At 33.3% G+C, this 25,840-nt stretch overlaps 1 protein-coding gene across 2 annotated transcripts in view; it reads right to left on the reverse strand.

Moving 5' to 3' along the window:
- AQR (aquarius intron-binding spliceosomal factor) overlaps nt 1-25,840 on the reverse strand; it is a 98,663-nt gene that overhangs the window by 55,130 nt on the left and 17,693 nt on the right. For both annotated transcript variants that reach the window (XM_045527806.1, XM_045527812.1), the window contains exons 6-15: nt 24,938-25,078; nt 22,801-22,869; nt 21,632-21,732; nt 20,478-20,554; nt 17,460-17,524; nt 16,179-16,295; nt 14,711-14,824; nt 12,882-12,985; nt 7,019-7,121; nt 4,158-4,278 (exon numbers count right to left, since the gene is read on the reverse strand). In XM_045527806.1, the coding sequence (XP_045383762.1) occupies nt 4,158-4,278; nt 7,019-7,121; nt 12,882-12,985; nt 14,711-14,824; nt 16,179-16,295; nt 17,460-17,524; nt 20,478-20,554; nt 21,632-21,732; nt 22,801-22,869; nt 24,938-25,078 (1,012 nt within the window). The remainder of the gene's footprint in view (nt 1-4,157; nt 4,279-7,018; nt 7,122-12,881; nt 12,986-14,710; nt 14,825-16,178; nt 16,296-17,459; nt 17,525-20,477; nt 20,555-21,631; nt 21,733-22,800; nt 22,870-24,937; nt 25,079-25,840) is intronic.

A 25,840-nucleotide genomic window follows, 5' to 3' on the forward strand; every position in this document is an offset into this window, starting at 1 on the left:
AATTCATTTCCAATGATCACTAACGTGTTCTGAATTTGCCTTTTAGCTGAACTTAAGGACAAGACATTGCTTATTGCTTTCTTTTATTCCAGATTCCCCCTTTTCTGACTTTTATTATTTATCAATAAACACTATTCTTTTTATTATCCTCACTTCACACTATTTCTCTTGGACAATAAGTGACCAAGCACTAAGTAGCAATATCAAAAAAGTTAAAAAAAAAAAAAAGAACCCCCAAACACATTTTACTGACAAATCATATTTTCATCGTCTTTATCCATATTATCAAAGCAATAATAAACTTTAGGCAAGAAACAATGATGTGTAAAAATTTCACATCATTTATCTTAGTAAACTCTGACTTGTAATTTAACTCAATTTCTTTCGGGCTAGATGCTGAGGGAAGGTATCTCTTTTGATAGCACATTTTTATTAAAAAAAAAAAATTCAAATGTCACCACTTTGCAGCCCTCAGTGAATTAGGTGTTAGGTACCAATGGCTACTAATACCACAAGAAGAAAGACAAGTAGATAGTATGTGCCTCCTGATGAAAGAATAAACCACCACCAAGAATCTTGCCAAAGGAGAACCTTAGCTTGATAAAGCCTCTTTAACCAGATGCCAATTTGCAAGAAAAATAAAGGCCAGAGAAATATGCTGCACCATGCCATGAATATTGAATCGGAAAAATCAAGACTGTGGGAAACTCTACAGATCAAACCAGGTTTTCTAACAGAAAAAAAAGAAAGGAATATATAGAGCGGGGGTGGGGAACCAGTGGCCTTCCCAGTCCTTAAATGCGGCCTTTCGAGTAAATCCAAATTTGACAGAACAAATCCTTTTATTTTTATTAATACATTTTTGTTCGTCTTTTATATATTTAAAATACCAAAGGAAAAATAAGTATCAATGAAAAAAATCCTCTCAGATTGACCACCACAACTAGAACATTAGTAAGCCAGAAAGGCTAAATTGATGGCTATTACGCTCATGATTTAGCTCTAACTCCCCCCCACCAACTGGTGCCACTACCGCATGAGGCTGATAGGCAAGAGTTTATGGGGGTCCAGTACGCCAGTCTGTTGTCAGCTTTTGAAAGCAGTACACTGTTTCTGTTTGAAGTAAAATTTGTGAATAGTTGCACAGCTCAACAGTGTTTTTAATTCTGTCTGCTTACCAGCCCATGATGTCAAAGAAAACCAGGAGAACACTGAAGAAAGCAAACAGATTTTTAAATGAGGATTGGGAATTGCGATACTATTTCTGCTCAAGATAAGATGATTTTCTTGCCTTGTGACACTGCAATATCAACATTAAAGAAATTCAATGCTCATCGGCATTATAACACTCATAAGGACCACAAATATTTTAAATTAGAAGGAGAGGTGAAAAAGGTTGTATTGCAGAAATTAAAAGATTTAAGCAGCAACAAGACCTGGAAATAATGCCACTGAAGCAACTTATAAAGTAGCTTATATATTCAGGGAGAAAAAAGGGAAGCCATTCAGTGATGTAGAAATTGTGAAGGAATGCATTGTCCAACTTGTAGGATGCTTAGACCCTGATAATGTTTCAAAACACAAACAACTGCCTCTTTCAAAGGAGAAACATAACTGATTGGCAGCATGAATTAGGCTTCAACTTAACAGAACATGCAATGTAATACTTCAACTTCATGCGATACTTCAAAAGGAAAATATATATTATTCAATTGCTTTGGATAAATTAACTGATACTACTGACTTGGTACAAGTTTTATACTTCATTCAGATCATAACAGATTTTCTTTGCTATGAGGAGTTACTCTCTTTGGGCACTCTTGAGAACAGAGCATGGGAATAGATATCTTCAACAACTTTCAAGGTAAATGTTGTGAAGCTAGACTGAATTTGGTAAATTTAGTGAGTGTATGTACACATGGTACACCTTCCATGACAAGAAAACATGAAGGGTTTATTGCACAGATAAAAAAAAGTATTAACAGATCCAGATGCTCTCATTTGTATCAGCAAAATCTCTGTGCTAAAGCTACCAATCTAAGTGACACTTTGAAACAAGTTATAAGTATTGTTAACTATATTCCATGCAAATGCAACACGGCATTGTCAGTATCGTAACAGTATTGTCAGTATCATAACATGCTAAAGTTGAATGATGAGGTATTTAGTTTAGATTTGCCATATCATTCTTAAGTGTGTTTTGCAGGAATAGGTGTTAGCCAAAATTTTATTTCTGTGAGAAGAGAGAATTAAATTTTATGAAGAACAGAATCAGCAATGTGAATTATTGAAAGAAGATTTCTGTGGGAATGTAGCATTTCTGTGTGATATGATGTCAAATCAAAATGACTTGAATATTTCTTTGCAAGGTAAAACTAAGTCTATTTATGGTATATGGCAAAAAAAAAAAAAATCCAAGCATTTTGGGAAAAAGCTATCTTTTTTTCAAAATACTTCTCCTTCAAAAGGAAATTTCAGATGAATATTTTCCCCAGTTAGCAAAGGTTACTGATGAGGATGATATATGCAAATCATTTGAAGAATGTGCAGCTATTATAGACCTCTGAGTTGGAGAATACAGTGAAAGTTTCACTGACTTTAAGAATCATGACATCACATTCAAATTAGCATTTCAGCCTCACCTAGTTGATATCACCAAGGCACCTAAAGAACTAACTACAGATGGAATTGATTGAGCTCTCCATAGATGATATTTTAAAGTTATTGTTTGATGCTAAGAAAGATCCAATTGAAAAATGGAAAAATGCCGTAGAATACCCACACCTTCGGCAACATGCCCGAAGAATGTTTTCTTGCTTTTCAGCTACTTATTGCTGCAAATCTACATTCTCCTACCTAACCCAAATCAAGATGCTCTTAAGGTCACAAATGACTGATACCCATCAGTTTCAGAGAATCAATTGAAACTGCAGAACTCCATGCTGCAATCAAATATTTGAATACTTTCCAACAAAAAGCAGACATAGCAAAGTCATTAAAAAGTTAGTTAACTTTAAAATTAAGAGTTATTTTTGAAATTATTAAGTACATAGTAGTTAGATTTTTACAAAATAATGTATATTTTTAAGTATATCTTATTGAAGTTTCTTGAATGTAGCCTTATTTGATCACAGCTAAATTAATGAGGCCTTTCAACATGATAAAGTTCCCCATCCCAGACATAGAGGGTACCAGTAAAGTAAAAGACATTTTAAAAATGAAACCTTATAACCACCTTGTCAGCTATCTACAAACCTCCCATGTGCTCCTTCTTCCTGGTTACAACTTTTTCCCTTTACCTGACAGTAACCATTTCCTGATTTTTATAGCAATCACTATCTTAAATTTTTTTATAGTTTTATCACCCAAGTGTGTATCCCTAGACACACATTAACCATGGTAAGAACATAAAAAGACATGAAAATCGCCTGTTCTGAAATCTAGCACAATTTTAGTGCACTGGGTTAATTGGAATTATGGCTCTAATTCTGAAGTAACCACCTTAAGTAACTACAACAATACTTCTGATGTCTTCTACTAATCAAGCCAATGTTCAAAAGATTTCCTGAAATTTCTTTTGAAATATGCTTTCAAAATATATCAGAATGCACATTTGAATATACTCAGTTGTGGCAAATTCTTATCCTCAGAGGATGAGTACAAAGCATTTTGAACCAAATCTGGGGAAATAGGTAGTTGAGGCAATACCATTTTGGATCAAAACTAAGGGTTTATTATCAGCTAATGATAATGTCTCTTTTTTTGGTTTTCATTAGCTAGCTTTACAAAGAATTCAAAAAAGCCTCTAAAAAATGCTTTGAAAAGTAAATCTCTACCAAACATAGCCTCTTATAGTGACAAAATGACAGCTACACTTCCTGCATTATTAGATCTCCCTGAAAGTACACTCTTCTTACTTTATGGTCATATTTTATACAAGGTGATATATATATCCTAGAATATAGCTATATCTAATAAAAATTCTTAGTGCTAAGCATTCAAAACACTAAATCTTTCTTAGCTTCTAAAGTTGAACTTTAGGGTACTAGAAAATTATCCTAATGTATACAGTAGACTGGAGTACATTTTCAATTATATACGATAACTTCTAAATTAAGTTTCATGTTACACCTTAATCCTGTATTTCTTTATCATACCTTCCCCAGAATAGTACTCAGTTGGAACAATATTTTCATCCCATATAATTTTCTCAGTTGGATACAAAGGCATCTGGTTCAATTGCTGAATCTGAGAAATTCTACGTTCATGACGAGATACCTAAAAGAAAGGAAATAGAAAGTTAGAAGTATCTTTCTTAATCAAAATAATTTATGGAATGGGAAGTTTCATACCTGTCAGTTATTGTAACACTTTAACAAGAGATTCTTTTTTTTCCTTTTCCTATTTTCTCAATAAATCAAAGCTAAAAGAGGTACTAATGGTGATGGGCTTATAATCAGATGAACTTGAGATTAAATCCCAGCTCCTCTACTTATGAGCAATGTAAAACTGGGCAAGTTACCGTAACCTTCCTGACCTTAGTTTCCTTTTCAGTAAAACAGATAAAGCACCACTTACATCTCAAGTTTCTTATGAAAATGAAATGAATATTGTAAAACAGTACCAAAGTCCCTGGCACATGCCAAGAGTTTAAAAAACCATAGCACTTAGTATTAACTAATGTAAAAAAAAAAAATAGGAGCTCTAAGTCCTGATTATAGTTTTCATTCTTATATATTAACTAGCTATGTAATCTGGGAAAGTGTATTAACCCCCTGGCCTCAGTCTTCTCCCTTGTAAAATAAGAGAAGGACTTGATGACCTCTATGTATCCTTAATATAGTAATCTATCTCAAATATAAAACTAAGTTTGTTACCTAATTAATAATGTTAAAATAATGACACATTTGAAAATGTCTCAAATTCTCTCCAGTTGAATATAGGAAAATCCTTTAGGAAAAGGAGGAAATGAAAGATAATGTTGCAACACTATAAATTTTAAGAATTGTTTTCTTTTGGCATAACTATTTAAATCTTAAGGATAAAATTCTACCTACAAAACCCTAAAAGGCATAGGATCAATTTTATACTCAATCTATTTTCCCTTAGAAGGATTCCTGGAAAAAAATCCTCATTTCTTTCTATAGTAAAAGTTTATTATTAATCCCCAAAATCTGACTGGAGAGATTTTCACATTGTCACAAAATACCACACGAATTTTTTAGGAAGCACTTCTAGTCAGAGACAATGAAAAGTGATTTGTAAGAAGGAAGGCAAAGATGGTGGCTCAAGACATAAGGCAAGTAAATATATCAATAAAAAAGTATTTTCCATACTTGAATTAAAACCCTTCTCAAGGATTTCTCCCCAAATGGCACTTAAACATCTGTCACTAGGCTTAAAACACCTGCTACAAATAGTTTCCTGTCACTGCTCCCAAAAACTAGCATACCATCTTCTTTCCTACAGTGAGAGATTGTATTTCACATCCTATATTAAAAGTATTAGTTTCAAAAATAAATTCCAATAGTGTGCCTAATATAGTTCCATATGTATAAGAAAAATATATATACACATCAACACAATATATGTTTGTTTAGGCACAAGTTTGAAACACGAAAAGCTACTCAACTTTATAGCAGGCAGTAAACAAAAAAAAAAAATCAAACAAGCTACCTTTTTTTTACCCATCAGATTGGCAAAAATGGGAAGACTGATAACACCCAATGCTGGTAAGACCTTGTGGAGACATACTTTAATACACTGTTGATGGGAATATACACCTTTTATAAGATAATGTGACAGCATCTTTTACATTTTAAATAAGCTCGTGCTTCAATCAAATAATTTCATTTCTACATATCTCTCCTAAATGTCCATACATGGCCATAACGAAGCATACACAAAAATTGCATCATTATTTGTAAAAGTGAAAACTGCCAACAACCTAAATATGGGGGTATGGTTAAATACTTATCTAATTTATGAAATATTATACCAAAGTTAAAAATAAAGTATATCTATACTATACAAATGAATTAAACCTCAAACATAATATTAGATTTAAAAAAAAAGCAAGCTGCAGAAGAATGCAGCATGACTCAATTCATATTTTAAAAACTACAAAACTAGATTCCTATCTGGTGTGTATATTTTTACATAAATGTATAAAGACGTTCTGGAAGGACTTGAGTGTTGATCTAGATATTTCTATATTATTATAACAAAATGTACTTGTGTATTACTTCTAAAATTTAACTAAATCAAATAAATTAAAACCACAATTTTTTAAAAATCTGGAAGGATATATATGAAAGTATTAACAGTGTTTACCTCTGGAGAATAGAATGGGAGTCCAAAGGGAATAAAATTCCTACTTTTTAACCTTAAATACTTCTCTAATGTGGTTTATTTATAAAATCATATATTAATTTAATTAAAAAATACAAAAAAGCTTTACAAAAAAAGTAAAGGCCCCTCATTTCCAAAAATGACTGAGAAATCCCTTAGAATTGTTAAGCCACTTAATGATAATTTACACTTTTTCTAAACACCCCTGAGATTTTCTACTGATAAATGTATGACTTAATATTCAATATACTATGTTTAAATGATCACTTTTAAAATAAATAGGAATATGTTTATTCAAATATATGTGGGGTGAGTGTGTGTGTAAGTAACTGTGACCTCCTCAAACGCAGGAATGGTGTCAGCTGTTATGTGTCATATGTAGCACTGATGCCAAAATATAGTATCTGACACAGAAGCTGCTCATAAATGCTTGCTAATAGAATGAATTCACGCCACAAAGCAGTTTTAAGAGATAAAAGACCTGAGAAAAGAAATTCAAATGATAAAAAATAACTTCTGACAAAATCAAAATATAATTCCAAAAACAGATGGGAATTATCTACATAATCCTTAGCCAACAAGAAACCTATATGAACCTCTATCTTGATGAATGATTCAAAAAGGCAGGGGAAATCACATGCAAAATTCAGAGCACACTAATACTTACCAGCAATTCTAGAAGAAATTTTTTATCCAAAGTTGTGTCTTCACTGTTAGGAAGGGTTGGCAACAAGCAGAGGTATGATGCCACCTGGTGGAGCGTGTTTGAACTGCAGAATAAAGAACGTTTAGAATATTTTATTCATAAGTTACTTTGCTTCACTTTTGAAACAGGTATTTCTACAGATAGCTTAAAAAGTAAATACAATCCTATGACACTGACAGCAAGTAACAACCAGCAATGAAAATTAAACCTTTGATATAGGGTTCTCAAAGTGTTTTCTGCAAACCCCTCATGGTCCACAAGGATGACATTTTTGAAACATTAATACTAAGACTTTTTTTTTTTCACTGCCTTTATATATATACTGACAGTGTAAAAGCAATGGTCTGTACAACTGCTGGCATGGATCCAGTGGCAGCTAACCTCTACTATATGTAGTCATAGTATTCCTCACTTACAGCGTAGTTTAAAAAAAAACCAGAAAAGCCAGTTTTATTTAAGAATGTCTTTGATGAAGCAGTAAATAATTATTAATGCTATTAAATTTGGGCTCTTGATATCTACTTTTTAAGAATTCTGTGTGACAAAAGGGGAAGTACATATTTTGTAGACAACTTTTACTTCAAAGAATGACTGACAAACTATGCTTATTCAGTCTTATATAAATGGCAATTTTTTTTTTCAAATTTGAGTGAAATAAGCCTGTGGCTTCAAGAAAAACAGCCACCAGTATTTGTTGCTATAGTGAATTTGAATTTGCATTCCCAAGCAAAAATCTGCAATCGCCACTGTGAGCTCCACAGCTTTCCATTACTTAAATAGTTTCATCATTCCCCAAAATTCTCTCATGCTACTTTAAGTTAAACCTTCCTCTCCATCCCAGCCCTAACAACCACTAATCTGTTTTCAATGTCTATAATTTTGCCTTTTCCAGAAGGTAAAATAAGTAGAATCATACATTAGGTAGCCTTTTGACAATGATTGCTTTTACTTAGCATAATGCATTTGACATTCACCCACACTGCAGTGTGTGTCTGTAGTTGATTTCTTTATATTGTACAGTAGTATTCAATTATAGATGTATCAGTGAGTTCATTCACTCATAAGCCAAAGGATATTTATGTATTCTAGTTTTTGACAATTATGAATAAAGCTATTAGTATATTTTTGTACAGATTCTTGTGTGAATATAAGTTTTCATCTCTCTTGGGTACTTCTGTAAGGGGAGAATGTTACATGCATATAGTAGTAAGTGCACGTTTAACTTTACAAGCAACTGTCAGATTTTTCCAAAGTGGCTATCCCATTTTGAATTCCCACCAGCAATGTATGAGAATTTCAGTTGTTCCACATCCTTGCCAAGAGTCATTATTTTCCGTTTTTTTTTAAACAATTCTAATAGGTATGTAATGGTATCTCATTATGATTTAAATTTGCATTTCTCCTATGACTAAGATGTTAAGCATCTTTCCATGGGCCTATTGGTGAAGTGGTTGTTCAAATCTTTTGCCAATTTTTTACTGTTTTCTTATTAAAGTAGTCCCTCCTTATCTGTAGTTTTGCTTTCCATAATTTTAGTCACCCAGGGTCTGAAGATAGGTGAGTAAAGTAAGATATTTTGAAAGAGAAAAAGAGCGAGATCACATTCACATAAATTACTGTTTATAGAGACAGGGTCTCGCTCTGTTGGCCAAGCTGGAGTACAGTGGCATGATCATAGCTCACTGCAGCCTCGAACTCCTGGCCTCAAGCAATCCTCCTGCCTCAGCCTCCCAAAGTGCTTTTTTCCCCACTGTTTAAGGTTTATTTGGTGGTTTCGTTGGTATGACATTTGAATAGTTGTTGCATTGTTTATATGTAGATCTTTCCTTTTACATTATATGGCAATGTACACTACTGATACATATGGTACACAAAATAGGATGCTTTAGAACACTTATGCACAAGATGTGCAATGTTGGATTTATGCATTGGATTCCAGGATATGACTGATTGGGAAAAAGCTGGAGTAGGCATGTTGGGTGAAGGAATCAGAAGTTATGTAACACATCTGGTTCGAAGAGCAACTGCAGCATGTGCAATTGGCAATGGTGCCTCAGCAGTGGTGGAACTATTTTACACTAACTAGTTTAGGACTACAAGAGTAAGGACCATCCAGTATCAGGATACAGCTGTAGGGTTTTACGAACCATACTCATTTCTAACCTGAGGATGTTGATGCTTTTCCCAGGCCATCTTAATATTATATTACTGCTTTAATCACAGATCAGATAAAAAGGACAACATGCACAACCTTCAGCTAAAATCCTGTTGTAACCTAGACAGTGAAGTGGTGTGGCATTAGAAGACTTTAAAATTGCAGCTCTTTTTGGATTCCCCTAAAGTGTATCGGTACTCTTCTTCAAACGGGCCTCTCTCTTCCTCTTACAAGCATGAGCCATTGCACCTAGCCACATAACTTTTAGTACAGGATATTATTATAATTGTTTTATTATATTATTGGTTATTGTTGTTAATCTCTTACTGTACCTAATTTATAAATTAAACTTTATCAGAGGTATCTACATGTAGACAAAAACATAGTATATCTAGGGTTTGGTACTATCTGCAGTTTCAGGCATCCACTGGTCTTGGAACATATTCACTGCAGATATGGACTGAGTTCCCAGACTTCTGGATTCTATTCCTTCATCAGATATCTGTTTAGCCAATATTGTCTCCCAGTTTGTGGCTTCACTTTTCAACCTCTTAACGATGTCTTTCAAAGAGAAGTTTTCTAATTTTGATAAATTTCAACTGATCAATTTTTTCCCAATATGGATTATGTTTTGGTTTCTATAGAAATCATTGCACAAACCACAACCCCAAACATTTTTTTCCTATATTTCCTAGAATCATAGACATTTAGGTCTATGATTCAATTTGAGTTTATATATATGATGTGAGGTAAGGGACAAGCTTCATACTTTGCACATAGATACTAAATTGTTCCAGCACCACTGCTGAAAAGACTATCTTTTCTCCATTGAGTAGCCTTGGGCCATTGGTCAAAACTCAACTAACTATATACGTATGGTCTGTTTCTGGACTCTCTATTTTACTCCAATGATCTATATGTCTATCCATTTTTCAATACCATAATATCTTGATTACTGCAGCTTTATATTATAGTAAGCCTTGAAATTAGGTAGTAGAAATCCTCCAACTTTATTCTGTTTCAAAATGGTTTGGGCCATTCTAGTTCCTTTGCCTTTCCATATATATCATCTTTAGATGAAGTCTGTCAATTTCCATAATATCTTGCTAGGATTTTGATTGGAATTAAATTATATCTATAGATCAACTTGAGGATTCATACCTTAACTAAGTCCTCTCATCAATGAGCAAGACAGATCTCTCCATTTCTTAAATTAAGTCATTTTAATTGCATAGACTTTTTTAACATGGTTTCAGATTCCACTCTGAATATAATTTTTAAAGAAACTACCACTTATCAAGTTTTGATATAGTATCAAAGAATATCCTCAATTATTTGAAAAGCTATCAAAATATGCTTCCCTCTGCGTAAGGCCAGATTTTCTTCATTTACTTCAACTAAAACATCTCACAACAAAATGAATCCAAAAGTACTAACAGATCTGCAAATCCAACTGTCTTCAAATTAAACCAGACATTACAGAGATTCAGAAAAACGTAAAACAATGATATTCTTCCCACCATGTATTTTTTTTTCATTTTGGAGAATATATTTTTCATTAACAATATATACACTAACATATAACGGATTTTAATTGATTTTTTAAATGAATTAATAAATATTTAAAACCTTTCCACTTTTTATTTCTAATGTAGTAAATATAATTAATATAATCCACATAAACAAAAGTTCTCTGGGAATCCTTGATAATTTTTAGGAGTATAAAGGAGTTCTGTGGGCAAAATAAATTCCCCAGATGGATTATGCAGCTAAATTGAATGTAAAAAACCAAATCTAAGAAAGTGTTTTAAAAATATAAGACAATATTTTATGGCTTTTTGGTGGAGAAGGCCTTCTACATAAAGCACTTGACGTTGCTATTAAAAAGAAGATTGACAGATGTAATTAAAAACTGAAAATATAAAAAAAAAAAACCTGAAAATATCTGTAATGACAAAAGACACCATAAACAAAGTTAAACCAAAAGAAAATATATTCAGCACAAACTAGACAAAGGATTACATAAAGATTCCTTAAAAATAAAATCAGTAAGACAACAAGCAATGGAATACAAAATAGCAAAGGATAATAAGAAGAAATTACAGGAGAAATGTAAATGGCCAAGAAAAAATAGAAAGATGCTCAGTTTCCCCAATATAATCAAGGAAATGCAAAGTAAACAATGAGGGGTTTTTTTTGTGTCCTTAGATGGGCAAAAATTAAAGACTAATGTACCTAGTGTTGGTAGGGAGAGAAATATATCCTTATACACTGTTGGTAAGTATAAATTGGTAGTCTTTTCTGAAGGAAACTTAGCAACATATAACAAATTTTAAACACATGACCTTTTGAGCCTGCCATTCTGCTTCTGGGAATCAGTACCAAAAATTTGTACATAAAAGTAAAAAAATGCTCATTGTAGAGAGTTATTTATGATAGCCAAAAATTTAAAAATTAAAGATCTATGAATAGAAAGAGTAATTAAAAAGTAGTATGGTAGTCCTATTTAATGGAACTCTGCAGTTATTTAAAAGAAATAGGCCAGGCGTGGTGGCTCACGCCTGTAATCCTAGCCCTCTGGGAGGCCGAGGCGGGTGGATCGCTCGAGGTCAGGAGTTCAAGACCAGCCTGAGCAAGACTCCGTCTCTACTAAAAATAGAAATAAAAATTATCTGGACAACTAAAAATATATATAGAAAAAATTAGCCGGGCATGGTGGCGCATGCCTGTAGTCCCAGCTACTTGGGAGGCTGAGGCAGTAGGATCGCTTAAGCCCAGGAGTTTGAGGTTGCTGTGAGCTAGGCTGACCCCACGGCACTCACTCTAGCCCAGGCAACAGAGTGAGACTCTGTCTCAAAAAAAAAAAAAAGAAATAGATCTATGTGTTATAATTTACATCCTCATATGAAAATGAACAACTAAACCAATCTCAGTTTGTTTCATTTTAAATAGTCAATGAACTAAACATAATTTCTCCCAAGAGCTAAGGACAATAGGGAGACAAGAGAGCACAGTGGTTAGGAGTTGGAAATCAGACTACCTAGGTTTACAACCTGTCTCTGCCATTTACTTGCTGTGTAACCTAGGCAAATTACTTAACTGGTTTATGCCTCGTATGTACATACATATATATAAAATGGTATGTACTATTAACATGAATGTTAAGAGAATTACTCACTTAAGAGAGTATGTATCACATAGTAAATAAATGTATGCCATTATTATTGCTATTTTCCACAAAGTATATTAGCAGATACTAAGTGCCAGAGAATATTACTAATTTTATAAATTTTAAATATGAAAACATTTCCCTAACTCACACCTCTAATATCATACATGATGAACCTTTATTGGTTTCTGTTGTATGTTGTTTATGACTGATGGGATTGAACAGTTCTATGTTTTACCCTAAGAAAAATTTAAGATCTAGGAAAATTGTATAAGTCATGAAGAATATAAATTTTATGAAAAAAATGGATAATTACAGTTAAGTAACTCGAAGTTATCAAACTACTAAAGAGAAGCACCAGTTCTAGATGTCAATAAAGAGTGAAATAACAAGCAATATTAACTAAAGTACTACAAAAATGATTAAGACAACAAAGAAAAGTAGAATTCAAGAAACATAACACCAACGGAGAATATAATTTTCCTTTTGTGTTGTTTTACCTAAGAGGTCCAAAAAACTTGACCAAGGATTCCCGTGTATCTACTTCTGCCACATTTGAGAGGGCAAAATCATAGAGTTCAGGAAAATGTGCAAAAGCAGCTCTCTACAAAAGAACAGCAAATATATCAATAATTAATATCTACATATTAATACATCTACAATTTATTTACTATATAATGAAAATATTAATTCACTTCTCCTTCTTTGCTTCTCATATGTGACCTCTGCCTTATTCAGCCAGAAGCAATACAATAGGAAAAAACTATAATTGCTCTAGCAGAAATGTAAAAGCAAACAAAAAAAATCAATGTTCTGTGTTCTGTTTTTTTTTTTTTTCTTTTTTTTTAAAGGGAGGAGCTGAAGCCAGGGCACAGAGATTGCTGGGGCCACCTGCTGCCAGTGTTGAGATTTTGATTTCTAAAACTGGATTTTGAATATAGTATACCTGAAAATAGCCACGAAGGCTAGCTTCATTGATAGGAAGAGAGGAAAAAACAAACACTTTATTATCAAGAACTGGTCCAATAAGACTAAAAGAAAGTCCCAAGGGAAATTGCCACTGGAGAAATAACTTGAAGGAGAGGTCAAAAAAATATTGTGCTTCTGTTTTGCTTTTGTTTGGTATGCTGGGAATACAGGACCTTGAAGCATAACACACTCAAACAACATAGGCTGCAAGAAAATAGAAATAGCAGCACTATGGTGATTTGATAACAGAGTGACTAAGATAATAACCCTAGTCTCCCTTGATGTCCATGTGGCACAGAAAAGATCCAGAAGTTTTCATGTGTTCCATGGTGGATGGCACAGAAGATTGCCAAGGTTAATGGTAAGCTTGTTGTGCAATTACTGCAGACAATGGCAACATGACCCTGCCACCCAAGCCCAAGAGTGAGCCATATAAGCCAGGAAACAAATGCGAGTCAGTTCTCAGGAGAATGCCAGCACCATCAAGAACAAAATTGGGGTCTCCCTGGCAGAGGACACAGCCAAGTTCCTTGGGAGCAAACATTATGTATTGCCTATGCCAACAGAACAGACTACATGCCACACCAGCTGTGGTAACTTCAAGGGCAGAGGCAGAAGAACAAAAACACTAATACTCTTAAAAAAAAAAAAAAACAGGAAAAGACATCTGTGCTCGTTCCTCTTCCAAAACAATAAGGCTATCTTAACGTCTCCATGTATCCAGAAGCTACCTTAGGAAAGAAGAAGATCACAGACTCCTTGACAGACAGCAAAACTGATCACAAAAGAGAATTTGAACTAACATTTGACTTAGTTTACCCTCCCCCCCAAAAAACCTCTTTAAAACAAAAAGAAACTGAATTACTTTAAATTCACAAATAAAAGTTTCCTTTTGCCATCAGAAAGTGGGGTTCAAGAGCAAGATGAGATCAGTCACAGAAAACAAATGAAGGTATTTTTTTGGCATATCTGAGCTGTATTGGTAAATTTTAGTTTCATTGTATGTGTTTATCTTAAAAATGTGCAAACTGTGCTTATGCATACATAGCTTGTCATATGTTGAAATACTTTTTCAGAAAATAATAATACAGAGCCAATATATAATATAAATGTGCCAAACTGCTCTATTAACTAATTCTTAGTCCCAAATATCAGTATATTGATTCACAGGACTTAGATGGACTGTGAAAAGAAGCCATCTTTTTCCATGAATTCATCAAAATTAGAAACATTAAATAAGCTAAAGATGAAAACACTATTAAATTAATACCTTTTTCTATTTGTACCTGTACAAAACCTAAATTTTAGTATGACCCAACCTTATGGAGCATATGTAAAGGTTATAATGCATTTCAATTACCTGTAGAGAAGTAATTCTATCATAGTGAATTGTAGTCATCTCATTCTCTGTCAGGGCATTTCCAGTCTGGTCATTAATTTCAAAACCAGTATAGAACTTGAGCATGTCCAAAAGCTGAAAAGATACACTTAAATTAATAAACTGTATGAACATATGATCAAGAAAGCATAACACTATTTATTAAAAATAATAAGTCCATATACCTTCTCAGGGGTGCCAAAAAACTTTGGAATGTAAACATTACAAAAAAGATTTTAGAACATACCCAACCAAATATGTTTTATTTATGTGAAAATAAAATATGTGAATAAATTGTTAAGTCTATTTCATATACATTGTCTATTTGTCCAAAGAAGAACTTAAACTGCAATCCCAATACTTAAGAGACAATAAGGAGGTAATAAAAGGAAGCCCAGCATTTTAATAAAAAAACAGAACAATAACAATCTCATCTATCTATATCACTGCAAATTTATAAAACTATACTACGGGGGGGGGAACTACTGAGGTCTCTTACTTAAAACTCTAAATGAGGATTTTGAAATTCATAATTGGAGATATTCTTTTTTATGTGCTGCTTCTGTTAGGGAAAAACAGTAAGGTGAGGAAAGCTAAGTTATTCATTCCTCTCATGAGTCTCCATGGTCATCAAGCCCCTGCTTTGATTTAGTTCCTGCAGCTAACGGGATCCTGCTTTCCCTGAGTGGCAGTAGCATCAACAGAACCCATTGGCTGCACTCAGCCCAAATCTTTTATTATTTTTGGTTCTAATCTATGGCGGATGCACTACTAATATCTTAACATATTTTAACATATGTGACAAATCACTAGGTAGAAATTTTAAAAAAGAGAGAAAAAGAGGAGTGGTTCAGATACAAGATAAAAAAATAAAAAGAATATATGTAAATCCACAAAACTGTATCTCCAATTACAACCTCATTGAAAGACAAGCAATAGAAGTTTGTTTGATGTTTTCTTCTGCATCACATCCAGGAAATGTGAAATACTAGTACTTTGCCTTCCTACCCAAGGTAGGATGTACACTCTATACTATCAATTGCCTGTCATCATCATCTTGTGGAAAGACAAAGTCATGATACTGGGGTATAATTCATTTGAAATTAATGTTCCTCATCTACTATATTCCACAGTAGTTACTGATAAAATTAAAATATATGAACATGTGAGACTATACCCACAATATCATAATTTAGTCCAATAACAAACCCACACATCGTTAACAAAAGGCTATAATACATAATTACTAAAGGCTACCTATACAAGAATACATTCTTTTCATATATTAAGGCTTGATTTTACTTTAAAATGAATAATTGGGAAATTACATCATTCAATTCAGTATTTAAAAATTTACTTTGTGCCATGCCCCACTCCCCCTTGCATGGCAAAGAAAGGATCAATTTAGAAATTAAAACAGTAACTTATGTTCAGATATAGCAGTGCTTACCTGGGAAAAAAGATGGCCATCCTCTTCCCTATGAACAAGATTGGAAAGGTAACAGTGAACCAAAAGGTGGGAGTCATCCAGGATGGTATTAAACCAACGCCTTGTGGGTAGTAGGGCCTAGGAAAAACAAACATCATAGCAATAAGTTCGCGTGTATTCTCAACATCTAGAAGAACAATCTACTGATATCTGAGTTTTTGTTTAATTACAAAGTACCCTCCAGCCTTCCAAAAGACACACTATACACAATGCAAGAGATCTGGTTCACACTGTAAATTAACTCAGTGCCAATGTTTCTAGTTTTAAAAACAATAACTGATAATAAAATAAATTTTATTTTTTAAGATAAAATTGACAATAAAATCTAGCACTAGAGGGATCTCACAGATCACCTTGGCCAGTAGTTTTCAAACAAAATCCCACCTAAAATCCCAATACATGCTGTGTGTAAATTTAAAAGTGGAGTATGGACCCCTAAGTGGAGATTCCTGTCTCTGTTTCCACTCCCCACATTCCCTTATGACAGTCAGATAGACAATGCCGAGAAACGGTACGAAAACTAGTCATCTAATCAAATATCCTCATTTATGGATGAGATTATTGAGATACTCAGAGGCTATAAAGTGATTACTGGCAGAGCTAGAATTTGAATGATGGTATCATGAGTGACTGCTAGTCCAATACTCTAACACTCATTTCAAGAAACCACACATCCTTATCTCCAGATAAGGAACAAATGGATTTTCTTTCAATTTTCCACGTTAAAGACAAAAAGGAAAGAAAATGGATTCAATCTGAATTATATCAACTCTTTATCTGAACTTGCCATCAAATTCTGCACCTAAGTATGAAATCTTCTTTTTTAAGAATTTTAATTTAAAAAATTGAAAATAGCAGTTATATTTTTCTTCACTGACATTAGACACCTTTAGAAAAGTGAGATTATCTAAAGAGATGGTCATAAACTCGTGACTTCAGCCATTAGCAAAAACTCCATATGAAGGGGTATTTAAATAAAGTATGATAGAAAATAAATTGCCATTACTGGACTCATGTTTAATAACTATACTGTCTTTTCCTAAAAATAGCAGCCCATGCCAGATGGGTCAGTCATTTGAAAACCTCAAGGGCCAATTACTTGTGATTTCCTTCTCTATGTGACACCTCGAAATAGGTAAAAATAAAGGCCAGTTTGGGAAAGAAATATTTCATACATAGTCATATGCTTAATCTTAGACCCTTAGTGATTATATAGCAGAAAAGTCACTATAGATTTCTTACCTCTAGATCAATCATAAGTTCAATGAATCTTTCACAGTAATGAACTTTGTCCATGGTGACAGGTTCTAGACATAAGAGAGAAAACATGTTAGGCAATTTGCATGCTATTTCTTAAAATTGGCAGTTATTTAATAATTGAAACAGTCATATGTCCCTTATTCATCAGGATTGGGCTACAGTTCAGAGTAAGAAGCACACATATAGTTTTTAAAAGGCAAAGGCAGACCTTACCCTGATATTTAGCTCTACAAACATGAGAAAATGAAAAATCTAGCTTGGGTCAGAAGTGTTAAAATTCAAGTTTGCAAAGATATTTTAAAAGTGTTAACTTCTAAAAATCTGTACTTAATGATTAGATTTAAAAAAACTTGGAAGATATAAAAAACAGAAGGCAGTTTTATATCAGTTTTTGCTCCACTTTCCTTATTGTCTTCACATACTAAACTTCTAAAAGTTCTCTCATATGTATAAACACAAATATGTATACATATATAAATATATGTATTACTTTTGATATTAAAATGCCAATGACAGAGCAATAAAATATTTCTTAAATCACTATCTTATTTTATGCTATTCATGAGCATAATGTACTATTTTTATAAACATTTATTGTTGTTTTTAAATAATTACAACCTTGTGACATGAAATAGTTTCAGAGTACAAGTTTTTTTTCTAATGTCAGGAAACGGTCTACAATTTAACCAGCTAAAACCATCCTGCCAAAATGGTTTCGATTAAATGGAGATAATTTTAGGGTCCCTGTTGCTGCTTAGTTTAAGGACTCCCAGCAGTGATGAACCCAGTGCCAGATCTATAGAAGGCATCCTCTAAATGCTTAAATAAAAATCTGTTTATTTAATTTATTTGTAATGTAGAGGAAAATGGAAGGCTTTATGTGAAGAAATAAATGTGAATACTTTTGTGACTAATATATAGAAATGTTAACTGGAAATTTTCCTGGAATTCTATGCGCATAATTCAGACCCTGAAATAACAGAATCATAGATTTTAATAGCTGCAAAAGACTTTAGGGAACATTTATTCTAGATCTTCACTTCCCAGGTGGGGAAACTAAGGATCAGAGAAAATCACCTGATGAAAGTGTAGAACTACTATGGCTGGTTAGGACTGGAACCTAGGTTTTCTGAGATATACATATAGTTGTTTAAACTAAAGCAATTTTTAAATTAAATCTAGTCGAACTAGCCTTTTGTTGCTATCTTGTGTTCTTCTAATTGTCCAAGGAAAATATTTTTGTCCAAAACTAAAAAAGTGAAGAAACTCTGTATCTTTATTTACAGCTTGAGAAAAATCACTGGCAATGGCTTATTTAAAATTAAGAAACAGTGCTTGGTGCTCAAGTTTCGTGCTCTGCTGAACAGAGTTGCACATTTTTATGTTAGTTGACTCTCCTGGGTATAATGCTCAGTATAGAAACCTTGTTATTTCCATTACAGACACAAATATATCCTTGTCATTTGTCTCTTAGATATACTGCAGTCTTTTTTTCCCCTTCCTCTGACAGCAGTCCTAACATTCAGGCCATCCTATACAGACTTCCAACAACTGTTATCGGTGTGTTGTTTTTATGACCCTATCAAATGAAACTATAATCCTTCTTAAACTCTTTTAAAAATTAGCTTTCTATTTCCAACCTATGTAATCCATACATCTTCATACCCTCTCAAAACTGGCCCATTTTCATCATTTGGCTGGTTCCTTTACCACCAAGTTGACAAATTGTGATTAAAGCTCAAGATTAAGAAATTTTGTTTTCTGACAATATATAAACAGCAGTGGCAACAGCTAGTGGTTTACAGGTTGTTACAATTGCTACAGGTCCTTCTTGTTTTTTAAACCTAGAAGACCTAGACAAATATTCCATAGTTAGAGACATTCAATTTGTATGATCCTAGTTATTACAGACATTAGTAGTTCAAAACACTCATTGTTACTATTTGTGCCTAGAAAACCCAATCTTACTCCTCTTTCCAGGTTTAAGGCACTTAATGGAAAGATTTAAATACACTAATATTAAGTAACTTAGATTATAAGCATATGACAGCTTTTTCTTTATACTGATGCTGGTGGTAGTATTATGCCCCAAATCAGATGTAATTGATTTATAGCATTAGTATCTACTCCTCACTAAATTGTAGCTATGATTTTCAGTTGTAAAACATTACATAGAGGGTCAGCATTTACAAGTAATTTCATTGTATTTAGTTTAAACAAAGCTACAATCTCTGATGCAAAAATATAAATATGGTACACTTACAGAACTGCTCTTAGATTATACTCCACTTAAAAAACAAAATATTAAATAATGTCATCTAACACAGCATATATACCTTTATTAAGTAAATAATATTCTATTTGCTTTCAGATATGCTTATAAAGCTCTTACAAACAGCATAATTTAATTAATCCGTCTTGGATTATTATATACACAGGTATATAATACACATCCACACGTGTATACGTATGGGTATGTATAGCATACTCATAGTATATTTTAATATAGTCTATACTCTATATAGCATACATTTATTTTTTTCATCAATAAATGGGGAACATGATGGAGGGAAATCCTTCCTAGTTTTGTACCTAATATCTCAAAAATAATTCTCCTGTTCCCCTCCAAACAGTATTTGGCATTGCTTAAAAACACCATTTAGCACCATATTATAAACAACATGCAGATAAGGTCTATGATCTTCTTGTTCACAATTACATCCCAGCACTTTGTACAGGACCTAGATCTAGTAATTAAATTCAAAAAATATTTGCTAAATAAATGAACATTTCAATAACCATGCTGGTACCTTTAAAATAACCCTTCAAGGCAGTCCCAATGCTTAGACTGGTAATATATTTGAAAAAGAGAGGACATACAATTTATCATTACAATTTAAAATTATTCCAAGGGCAGATTTTAGATTAGAGATGAGTGAATAGCATAGCAGCACCAATATGATAACTTTACAAATGTGCTGAGTAAAAGAAGACAGTTACCAGAAAGTGGTACTGATTTCAGCACAGAGATAAACTTCTGGATGAGTTGTGAAAGAAATCTTCTTTCTTGATAGGCCCTAAAATCAGAAAGAATATTGAACAATTATTTTTGAAAAATAGTTATTTAAAAGTGAAGTTTAAATGCTGACCTTTTTCTAAATTGTTCACATGTTCCATTTCTAAAATTGGGGCCATAATTTGAACACACTGCTGCTTCTTTGTATATAAATACAGTGTTGTATGAAGAAAAGGAGAGCCACATTACTGGCCTAATAAGCCAGCTAAGCGAGCACCACTTTCTCTCATTGTAGAAGTTTTCACTGTGATTTAAGGGTCAGAACTAGAAAGGAGTTTTCAAACTTTCATTTATAGTCTGCCCTTAACATTAAAAATCTAACATTTAATGTAGTTAAAATGAGATGAGCAATTTCATACTTTATTAATAATATGTTTAAAGTATTAAGTATAATAAAGTATTACAATGGCTAAAGATTAAATGTTAGTTTAAAAAACAATTTTCTACTCATCACTAACTTAAGATACACCAATTAATCAACAAACACTTATTAGGTGTTGGATAGCTGCAAATGACTGTAATCGTCCTGCTGGAAATACAAAAGGAGGAATGACTAAAATCTACTCGAAATGACAAGTCATATAATACAAAGGTAATTAGCAACACAAGACAGTATATAATTAATAAAACTGCTGTATCTCCAATGCCTGTAATAGTACATGGCAAAATGAACACTCGATATTTGTTGAATAAATGATGGTTGGAGTGTGTAAAAGTCATTGTTAAGAGTGAAGGTGTAAGAAAAAGAAAGAAAAGTTAGATTAACAGCCTGAAGATTACGAAGAAAACTGAGAACCATCCATGAGGAAAAGATTATGGACAACAAGAAGCAAGAAGAACAGTGAGAAACACTACATACTTATCACTGGCAAAGAGAAAAGGAAAAGAAGAAAAGCATGATGTTGTGGCTTCTCCTTTAGATCTTTGTGAAAAATATTCCTATGACAGTCTAAGTAAAAGCATTTACTAATAATTTATTTCGGCACTATATAAAAGGAAGCAATAAACCAGACAACATCATCTAAGACCCATAACCCAGTATAATAAGCTAATAAGGAAAGAAGCTTTGCCAACATACTGTTCTCTTGCTTCTGGATCCATCTTTTCATCATTCTTTTTAATCAAGTTCCAGAATTTTCTTAGCTTCGGTGTCTTTTTTAATTCTAATTCCAATCGTGCCTAAAAGAAAGATGTGACAATCAATCACCAGTAACCTCAAAGTTTACAAAGATAAGGATTAGATCAACTATTAGGTACTTTCCTAATATACGGATATGATATAGAGCAATATGATAAAACCTGAAAGCATCATGACAAATCCTGAAAACTAAGAAATAATATTTTTAAAAATCATTAACTCTAATGCCAGTTAATAAAAATATGACAAAAGAAAGTACCTTTCCTAGTCAAGATTCTTAAGCTCAATAATCAATAAAATTTCTTTTTTATTTCTAAAATTAAGGATTTAAGCCTGAAAAATATAAGCATTAACACTTATGAGCATAATCATTGAAGTTTGAAAAATGTAAGTCTGAAACACGGAACAAAAAACAGCTATCACAAGTAAACAAGGAAATGTCCACATCAGCACATTCTCTCTTGCAGCACTTGCCACTTTTTAACTTAGTATTAATTATCTATATATGATTCATGTTTTCATCCCCCGTGACTGGTGCCTATGAATGAGCCTGCATATCTGGGTATATACAGAAACACCCATCTGCAGGAAAATGGAATTCTGAATAAAGTATTACACTGAAATATGACAGTTTTAACTCCCTAAAATGTACTAGTTTGGCTTTGACACCTGCACATACTATCCAATAAAGATTTGATGAAAAAATGGAAGTCATTAATATTAAACATGATCCAGACCTATTCCTACAGTTGTATATACATTCCAGTCAAGGGAAATAAAAATTCAAGTCTACGTGTAGTCTCATCCAAAGTCATACATAAGGATAATAACCATACTTTGCTAAATTAACCCCCTTTCTCTACAAGCTCAACAGATACTACCTTATTTCACCTCACAATACTGAAATTAGGTGAAACACATATTAGGTTGCACATAAAAACTTTAAAACTGTAAAAACTGTATCTATGATAAGTTAACGCATAGCAACCTTTCTAAGCAGGAAAGGGGATGTTTAGCTACCACTTTTATATCCATGTTAAAGCTACATCGTCTAAAACTGCATTCCACTTAAAATGTACACACATAAGATTCTGAAGTTAGATACTTACAGGCTGTAAGCCCATCCACATTGGAAGGGAGATAAGCTGCTGTACTTGACTCCGTATCAAGTCTACTTCCTGTTTAATGGATGGAGAAAACAAGTTTAGAAATATAACAGCACTTCTACTTAAATCCTTACATAAAGAGTACATTGCCTTTTTAAGTCCTGGGGGGAAAACATGCCACGAATACTTAAAAATTGATGATATTTGAATATTAAGAAGTTCAATACTTTTTTTAAAAATCGATCCTCATTATTCACAGATTCTATATTTTCAAATTCACCTACAAACAAAAATGTATTTTAACTCCAAAATCAATACTCTCTGCACTTTAAGAGTCATTCATAGCACAGACTGTCAAAAAATTTGAGTTGCTTGATGCACACATTCCCAGATGAAGTTGAACTGACACTCTGCTTTTCTTTCAGCTTCTCATAATAAACAAGTATCCTTTTTGTGGTCTATTTAGTGCTATTTTTTTCCACATGTTTGTGCTTTTTGTTGGTGATTCACTGTTCAAAAGAGTCCTCAGCACAAGGCTAATGTGCCCTGTAATGTTCATGGGTACAAGAAGGTTGTGATGTGCCTTATGGAGAAAATATGTGTGTTAGATAAGCTTCGTTTAGGCATAAGTTATAGTGCTGCTGGCAGTGAGTTCAAGGTTAATGAATCAACAATATATATTAAATAAGTTGTCTTTAAACAGAAACACACATAAAATAAGGTTATGTATTGATAAGTTGACAAAAACACTATAACAAAAGTTTACAGGAACCTAACCTTGTATTTCTCCAAGGAGCAACGGTTCAGTATTAGCTAACTTAAAATGAACGTAACAAACTCAAATAACAAGAATTAACTGCACATTAATAAAGACAAAGAATTTCAACAATAAACTAGTTTTTAAGTTGTTTAAACCCAGCACCAAACTACTAATACTAATTAAATCTTGTTTTTGTTCAATTTCTGATAAGGAATCACTTTTATTTTTATTTCTATTTGCTCTGTTTACTTTTTTTTTTTTTGAGACAGAGTCTCACTTTGTTGCCCGGGCTAGAGTGAGTGCCGTGGCGTCAGCCTAGCTCACAGCAACCTCAAACTCCTGGGCTTCAGCGATCCTACTGCCTCAGCCTCCTGAGTAGCTGGGACTACAGGCATGCGCCACCATGCCCGGCTAATTTTTTCTATATATATTTTAGTTGGCCAGATAATTTCTTTCTATTTTTTTAGTAGAGATGGGGTCTCGCTCTTGCTCAGGCTGGTCTTGAACTCCTGACCTTGAGCGATCCACCTGCCTCTGCCTCCCAGAGTGCTAGGATTACAGGCGTGAGCCACTGCGCCCAGCCACTCTGTTTACTTTAATAAACGTTAATGAGGTAACAGTGGTATCCGCTGCAGACATCATAAATCTTTTTTTTTTGTTTAAATGGCTTTATGAGATCCAAGTAAGGCAATACATGCATACAGGTAATAACCATCCACCTATCAACATTCAGTCTTCGGGATAAGAAAGAACTCCATTCATTCTCATGCACAAGTCTAAGTGCATTATCAATTCTGAAGCACTTATCTTTGAATAAATATGCATATATCTTCAGATAACCACAGTAGGGAAGCTCAAATAAAATATTAATTACTGAAAATATTTTTTAGAAGATAATCCTATGAAGGATGAAAACGTATCACATACAACACATTTTCAAAGATCATCCACAATCGGCCTTGATCAGTCGACTAAAAATACAGCTCTCCTGCTGACTAGCCAGCCTATCCATGAAGCATAACTGAAAAGCAATGAAACTACATTTTTATACACAGCTTACAGCACAGATCTCCTTACTCAAACTTCCTATTAACCAGGCTCTTTACTGCTTCTCATTTTTGTGCTCTCCGTATGCAGTTTCAATTCTCATTATCATTTTTCTTAGAGTCGATAGAAAAAAGGAGAAATCAAGCCCAAATCTGTTAAAAAGTGAACATATCTTACAAAATGGTTTATTGTGACGAGGCTGAAATCAAGCTTTTAGCATTACCCTTATTCCCCGCTACTATGGATAAAGATTTGGCTACAGAGGTAACCTTATCTAAACTCAATCTAAAAAAACAAGAAAACTTGAAAATTCCCCCAAAACATAAAAATTACCAAACTGTTGAAGCAATGATCAAGAAAAAGTAGTAGAACTGTCTGTTCATGGAGTGAAAATTCACCATCAGTTTCAGCTAACCCCGCTTTCAAGATGTGCTTAAAAAAGAATGGGAAGTAGTCTGGCTTCTTCTTGAAAGTCTGAAAAGAAAAGAGTATAAATTCATTTTGAATTCGCTTGCTCACCTGTTTTTCTCCCTTAAAGAAGCACTGGTAGGCTGTTTAGGAGTCTATTAACAAAATCAAAAAATTACAAACAGATTTGTACGTGTATAAGAAGCATTACATGCTTACTTAGAATCAACAGTAGCAAGTTGAATATAGGTTTCCGACAGGACAATGAGAGAGTTGCATAAACCTTTAGCTAATAAGATAATGGCCTTAATTCCTTTAGTTTTTCTTCTGCAGATTAAGCTTATATTTAGCTTAGGTTTTGTTTTCTTACTAAAGATCTGAAGTATTTTAATTCTTCTCATTTAGGCAAAAGAAACTACATCTTTAGCAAAAATTACAGTTTCCACACTGTAATTAATCTCAAGACAGCTTCTCCTGCTTTATATTAGTTCTTTACTCTTAACATGTAAATATAATGTAAATATACAAGGTAAATATACTCAAGCCTCTTTGATCTACCTCCCCTTATATTTACTGCCCTGGACAAGTACTCCAACTGTGTAGTCTACACTAGTTGTTTCCATTCACTCCTCTAAAACAGGCATCCACCCACACCACTCCCCTGAAGCTGTTGTGGCTGTCAAGTCCAATGGACCCTTATTAACCCTCAACCCCTTTTCACTGTACCAAAGGCTCCTCTTCTTTTCTGTTACTTAAATGGCAGTGTTCCTTGGGTTCTAGCCTTATCTTCCCCCACCCCCATTACTTTAACTACCACATGCTAATGAT

Source organism: Lemur catta, chromosome 1, assembly GCF_020740605.2.
Source record: "Lemur catta isolate mLemCat1 chromosome 1, mLemCat1.pri, whole genome shotgun sequence".
NCBI classification, from domain to species: Eukaryota; Metazoa; Chordata; class Mammalia; order Primates; family Lemuridae; genus Lemur; species Lemur catta.